This window comes from Leptopilina boulardi, unplaced genomic scaffold (genome assembly GCF_019393585.1).
Source record: "Leptopilina boulardi isolate dan_hultmark-lab unplaced genomic scaffold, ZJU_Lbou_2.1 LbouV2_54, whole genome shotgun sequence".
Lineage (NCBI taxonomy): Eukaryota > Metazoa > Arthropoda > Insecta > Hymenoptera > Figitidae > Leptopilina > Leptopilina boulardi.
Window position 1 is genome coordinate 167,623 of NW_026137999.1, and position 6,699 is coordinate 174,321.

The 6,699-nt window shown below is 26.4% G+C and overlaps 1 protein-coding gene across 1 annotated transcript; it reads right to left on the reverse strand.

The window, feature by feature from the left end:
- Positions 1–775: 775 nt before the first annotated feature.
- On the reverse strand, positions 776–2,683 carry LOC127289992 (putative nuclease HARBI1). Its single transcript, XM_051318328.1, has 3 exons — positions 2,472–2,683; positions 854–1,711; positions 776–788 (listed from the first exon to the last, which is right to left on the reverse strand). The coding sequence occupies exons 1-3, from the start codon at positions 2,681–2,683 to the stop codon at positions 776–778; spliced, it is 1,083 nt and encodes a 360-aa protein (XP_051174285.1).
- Positions 2,684–6,699: the final 4,016 nt, after the last annotated feature.

Consider the following 6,699-nt stretch of genomic DNA (forward strand, 5'->3'; position numbering starts at 1 on the left):
ACTGTTACGTTTCAGGTTTTCAATAGTATTTTATATTTAGCAGTTATCTATTTTTAAGAAAAAAATTATTTCATAGTTTACTCTTCATTAGTATGTTTAAAGCAAGTCATTAATTTTTGCCGTATGGAAAATTAGTCATATATTTTCCGAAAATCTTAAAGACTGACATTAGATGAGATGCAATAATTGTAAACTATAATTTGTGCCAAAATGTTATTCCTAAATGAATTACGAATTCGTTTAAATATCTCTACAACTAGTATTTTATTGTAAGGCCAAAGTAAAATATTGTTTAATTAATAATATGTCTTTTTGGTTAAGCGAAACGTGAAGATTACCAAAGCACTTTTTAGAGAACTTTCAACATTTGGTTAAATAACCTATTATGTATGAATAACTGATTGTTTGTTGGTTTTATTTTTATGTATACGTATTGTAAGTCAAATGTACCTTCACAGTTAGTAGTTTAATGTGAAGTAGCAATAAAATCAAAGTTTAATATTGTTAAATTAATGATATTAATGTATGTTGCTTAAACAAGACATTGTGATTAACGCAGTGCACCGCTAGAGAACTTTAAACACTTGTTTATTGTTATTGTATAAACGTTTTTCATACTTTATTCAAATTTATATTGAACGTAATACAATTTTGTGAAATAAAAATTCTAGAAAAAAATTTGACAATTTTTAATATCCATGAATATATGTTTCTTTTAAATAGTTAATTAAAAAATATCTTCATTCCAGCCAGTAGTATTCCGCTCAATTTATTGTCAACCTACAAGACTAAAAAAAATGATTAATTTTTATATTACATTCATAAAATGCGAACAAATAAAAGTGAAATTTACCTTTCAAAATACTGTAAAAGAAGTCGAAGCGTGAGGTCTTCGCCTGCTCCCAAGTTTACTCTATTGTGAAGATCTGCATTTAAAATTTCATCCCAGTTTATGTTTAAATCCGGATTATCAGGGGGCTGTTCTTCCCCAGTTATTCGTGCCAAATTATGCAAAACTGCAGTAGCTACTATTACTGGAAGTACATGATCTATTGTGAAACGCATGCCTATAGCTAAACATGGAAATCTACGTTTCCATACTCCAAATGCTCGCTCAATTGTATTTCTTGTTCTGATTTGTGATTCATTGTATAAATTATGAGCTGGAGTTGCAGGATTTGAAAGTGGAGTTAAGAGGTATGATCTCATATTATAACCACCATCTGCCAAGATAATTCCATCACCAAACTCTCCAGCTTCTGCACAGCCACGTAATCTTGAATTGTTGAGTATTGTTGCATCATGAGCACTTCCAGGCCAACGAGCAACAATATTTGAAAATTTTAAATTTGCGTCACAAGTAGCTTGCACATTTATGGAAAAATAACCTTTTCTGTTTCTGAAAATTTCTGCTTCATTACCTCCAAAAGATTGTACTTTAATATGTGTACAATCTAATGCTGCAATAACTCTAGGAAATCGAGCTATAGCATAAAAATCTATTTGAGTTGCTGATATTTCTTGTGGTGAAGCAGGAAGTTTTATCACATCTGGAGCTAATCTAGCAATAGCTGCTGTGACTCTATGAACTATTCTATGGGCACTAGATTTGCTGACACCCGAGAAGTCTCCTGCAGCAATCAAATGTGAACCAGATGCATAATACCGTAAAGTAAGCAGAACTTGGATTATTGGCGAAATAGCATGATTCCTAAAACAGAAGGCATAAAATAAATATTTTATGCAAGAAGAAAAAGTTTCAAAAGCATCATTAATTTTACAATTCCTCTTACATGATAACTCAAAAAGGATTATTAATTTTAAATATCCTGATTTTCAATTAATTTTAATTAAATATTCTGTTTAATGGAAATTCGAAAAGATGAAAATTTTTACAAATTTAAATTCGATCAAATAGACATTCTATTAAATAAAATTTTGGCTAACAATAAGTAAGTTCTGTAATATGAAAAATTGATTAAATTAAAGTTCTGTCAATTAATAATTGTAGAAAATGAAACTTCCACTAAAAGTAAATTCTTTGTATTTAAATTCTACCTAATAAAAATTCGTTTAAATGAATATTCTGTTTCATAAATAATATAATACAAAATAATAATAATAATATATGTATTTTTAGTTGCATATTTTTAAAACGCACATATTTTGGTATTTGCATCAATTTGACTTTCTCTCAATATTGTTTAAATACTTTATAAAAATTAATAAATTAATAGATAATCTTGACAAGATATAGTAATATTAGTCAATGCAAATAGTTTACACATATAAAAATGTTGTCAAAATTAAAAAAAATGTTGATCATTGACCATAATACATAATATACATAGAAATTCACGTCATTTCAATTGAAGATTTCTGAATGATCAAGTTTGTAACTTATATTTTATATTTCTTTTGTTTACGATATGTAATACATTATTTAAATAAATAATCAATTACATACATACCTTTGAGTTGCACTTTGCAACTGGTCTTGTATTTCAATGAGCAACTCGTTTACAGTGTTCTTTGACAATCGAAATCTTCGAACGAAATCCACATCGTCAAATGTCTCCATATAATTTATTCTGTCTTTAATAATCCTTGGCCTTCGATTTATAATTGGTAATAAATCTTCATCATCAGAGGACGATAAGAAATTTTCGTATAGATCTTCCATGCCTTCCATGTCACGTGTAAATAATCTGCTATAGGTTATGTTGACACCGTAATCGGCGATTAGTCTGCGTAACCGGCCAAAATCGGGCGGTTAAGTTAATCACCCGGTAAGACATTTTAACCACGATTAAAAGATGGTGGGACGCATAAGTCTGATTAAATTAAACTAATCGGGAATTAAATGCTTAATCAGAGTTGGTGAAACCGGCCCTAAATGTCAAAGTTTTGACCGAAGTTATCGGAGAATTTTCATCCAATGATTTTGTTCCCTTAGATGCAGAAATTTTAATCAGAGTTGATGGAGAAACAACAGCTTTCTTGGACAATTTTGTTGACTCAACTGAAGTTTTTAACAATGTCAATGGATGCTTTGTTAAAGTTTTCGAATTTTCTCCAACTCGTGCACCTAAATTTAAATATAAATTAATGATAATGAATTCAAAATTTCTAAATCGATATGGCGGATCAAAATATTCAAAATTGATCGGGTTAGTTTGAAAGTCGCTATCGAGAGGATTTAGGTCACTTTCATTTTTCGAAAATTCAAAATTTCTCTGAAACTTATTACTCTGGGTTTTCAGATAACTTGCTTACAACTTTAAAGTCGGTTTTTAAAAATTCAAAATTAATCTAATGTTTATCAGACCCATATTAAATTTTAAAAACTGACACTGTTTTCGTAATTAGTAAACCAAAAAACCCCGAAAAAAGAGTTTCAAATCTTATAAATTTTTTATAACTTGTCGGCTATATTGGATCCGACATTTTGAATTTTTAAAAACGAACTTTAAATTCGTAATCCGGTACTCTGAAAACCCCCAAATAACGTGTTTCAAACAAATCCGATAAATTCTTTAAAATTTGTTCGACATATTGGATCCGACATTTTCAATATTCAAAAACGAATTTTTGATTTGTAATCAGCGACACCAAAAATCCTTAAGGGTACAGATCCATAAACTTTGTTTAATAAATAAATATATGACTGAAAGGGTTAAACTCGAATGTTGCCATAACGACACTTGATATATCGATCATTTGTCGTAAAGATACATTTTTTTATCACGAACTAAACAATTTCACATTTATCTCTACTACTGAATATATGTTGAACACATCTTTTAAATTATTTTGATTTCTGCCGTAATTTTTCATTAACATTTAACCCAAAATTGTGTTGTTTACTATTATTATATTTAAGTTAAGTACATTTTATTCCAAAAATTTAAGATTTAATAATGTAAGATAAATTATTTAATTAATTAATTCTCTTTTAATATAATTACAGTTTTATCTAGTTTACGAAAGACATAAAAATAATTTGTAAAAACAGTTTCAAATAAAACAACTAAGTAATTTTTATATTATTTATATAATAATTAATTCGTATGTTAAAATTTGATATTTAATAAATTAAATTTTATACTGGGATCACCTATCGCTTTCGCTATATCGAAATGTTTATGTTCACGAATTAGTTGTTATATCAAGATTCGAGTGTAATTCAAATTTGATGTCAAAAATGCATTATCCATGTCACCAACATAGGATGAAAAGTTACACAAAAGAATAATTATACCAAAAGGTAATTTCTACTAGTGTAGATAAAGTTTGTTAAGAAAAGAACATCGAAATATTAACAAAAATTCTGATTTATTTTCAATTTGCTTTAAATCGAATCAGCTGAATATTTGTGTTATGTAGGGATAGTTTTTTAATGATTAATATATAACAATTACTTGAATGAAAGATGTTCTTGGAAATCGCTATTCTCCTTGTTAAGTTTTCACTATCATTTAAGTCTGATTCATCATCTACAATATTTCAGTTAAATATGAGATATTACTCTTCGTTAAGAGATTTATTTAATGAAACATAATTATATTTAAACTAATTTCTATTAGATATATTTTATATTTTACAGTTTTCATAAATTCCTGATAAAATAATTTTTATTTAACCAAATTTTTCAGTAAGCTTATTTTGAAAATTTAAATAATTAATTAATGAAAAAACTCTGGTTCCTTAAAAAAAATTCATAAATATAGTCAAAATGGACATGCTTTTACCATTTAAGATTAAGTTACAAAAAAGACAATTTTTAGATCGGACTTAGATTCAGAGTTAAAAAAATTTACCAAAATCACCTTCGACATTTTTGGAACTGAAAGATGCAGATCTGTGTAATTTATATCTTGGATTTGGGAAATTGAGAAAAATATTTTTGGTAAAAATGGATTTTAAAATTTGAGACTTACTTACGTTTGGACATGATGCGTGGAAGCAGTTATTGAATTGTAATATTCAATTACAGTAAATAAAAATTTGGTTAAATAGAAAATATATCTTACAGACATTTGATTTAAAATAAATAAGATTTAATACACTACCGTCCGAAATTGTGCGAACTCTGCTTTTTCAACAACTATAAAACTGTTCAAATCTTCAAAAATATTAAAACTAAAATTTTTTCCTCTTTATTTTATTAAAGCTAATAAAATTCTCAAAGAAATGACACCTTGACAAAGAGAATATGTTAATTTTTCAATTAGATATCTATGAAAAACCCAATTTTCAATGTTTTTACTATTTTTTTTATTTCTCTGGCAAAAATTAATATTTTTAAACGTTCTAAGGCTCATTGAAATAGTATTTTGTTATGCAATTCAAATTATATAAAACAATTCATGTACACATTCTTCCCTAGCGTATGCAAACCGTGAAAGTTGGCTCATAAAATGTCAAAAAATTTTAATTTAATTCTACAATAAAATATAATGATTAAAAATCAAGTAAATATATCATTCTAAACTTCTCTGATTTATGTAAGTAAATTTAAGATTTATACATTTTACTGATCATTTTTTGTCATATAAATATTAATCAAAATTTTTTGACATTTTATGAGCCAACTTTCACGGTTTGCATACGCTAGGGAAGAATGTGTACATGAATTGTTTTATATAATTTGAATTGCATAACAAAATACGATTTCAATGAGCCTAAGAACGTTTAAAAATATTAATTTTTGCCAGAGAAATAAAAAAAATAGTAAAAACATTGAAAATTGGGTTTTTCTTAGATATCTAATTGAAAAATTAACATATTCTCTTTGTCAAGGTGTCATTTCTTTCAGAATTTTATTAGCTTTAATAAAATAAAGAGGAAAAAATTTTTTTAAAAATATTTTTGAAGATTTGAACAGTTTTATAGTTGTTGAAAAAGCAGAGTTCGCACAATTTCGGACGATAGTGTATTATATAACAATTTAAGAGTCTATAAGAATTATAATTTGAAAATAATACAATACCAGAATTTTCCATATCGTAAACAGAAGGACTTTCTGGAAATAAGTTATTCTCTATTAAAAATAAATGCCATTGTATTAAAGAATTTTTTTAAAATTAATACAGTTTAATTAATAGTAATTTATATAACAAAACACTATGTATTAAGCTCAACCAAATTGACTTTTGAACTTGATCATGTGTCTTATATTCAAATATTATTTTACCTAAATTTTTTTTAACATTACCGTTAGAGCTTTTATCCTTATTATCATCGGACATGGTATCCATGTAATATTCTTTTTCGTTGTCATCATTTTCATAATTTTCATTATTATTATACTCATCCTCAGATTTGTTATAAAAACGATTGAATTTGAAGTCATCATCATCTGGTGTTTTGTTATGGTCATCGACGTCTGAGTTAACATCATCAGAAATGGTTTCAGAGGCATTATTATCTACATCTTCATTGTCCAAAATTATTATTTTTTCTTCAATGTTCTTTTTCCTTTTTTCATTAACAGTTTTCATGTTTTTAGGAGTTGAACTGATATACTCTGCTAATTTTAAGAGAAAATTTTTTAAAAAATTTATAACATTTTTTTAGATTGAGAAAACATCCTTAGTTAAATTTTATTTTTTCTTCATCGCATAATTAAAAGATTTTATTTTACATTGTTAAGAACATTTTAATGATATAAAAATACATTAAGTTGGGGAAAGTAGT

What these genes read in the sequence shown, in the direction of transcription:
- LOC127289992 (XM_051318328.1), bottom strand. Translation starts at nt 2,683, where the DNA reads ATGGAAGATCTATACGAAAATTTCTTATCGTCCTCTGATGATGAAGAT. An exon ending in TTGCAAAGTGCAACTCAAAG is followed by an intron (nt 1,712 to 2,471) that starts GTATGTATGTAA and finishes CTTCTGTTTTAG; the next exon opens with GAATCATGCTATTTCGCCAA.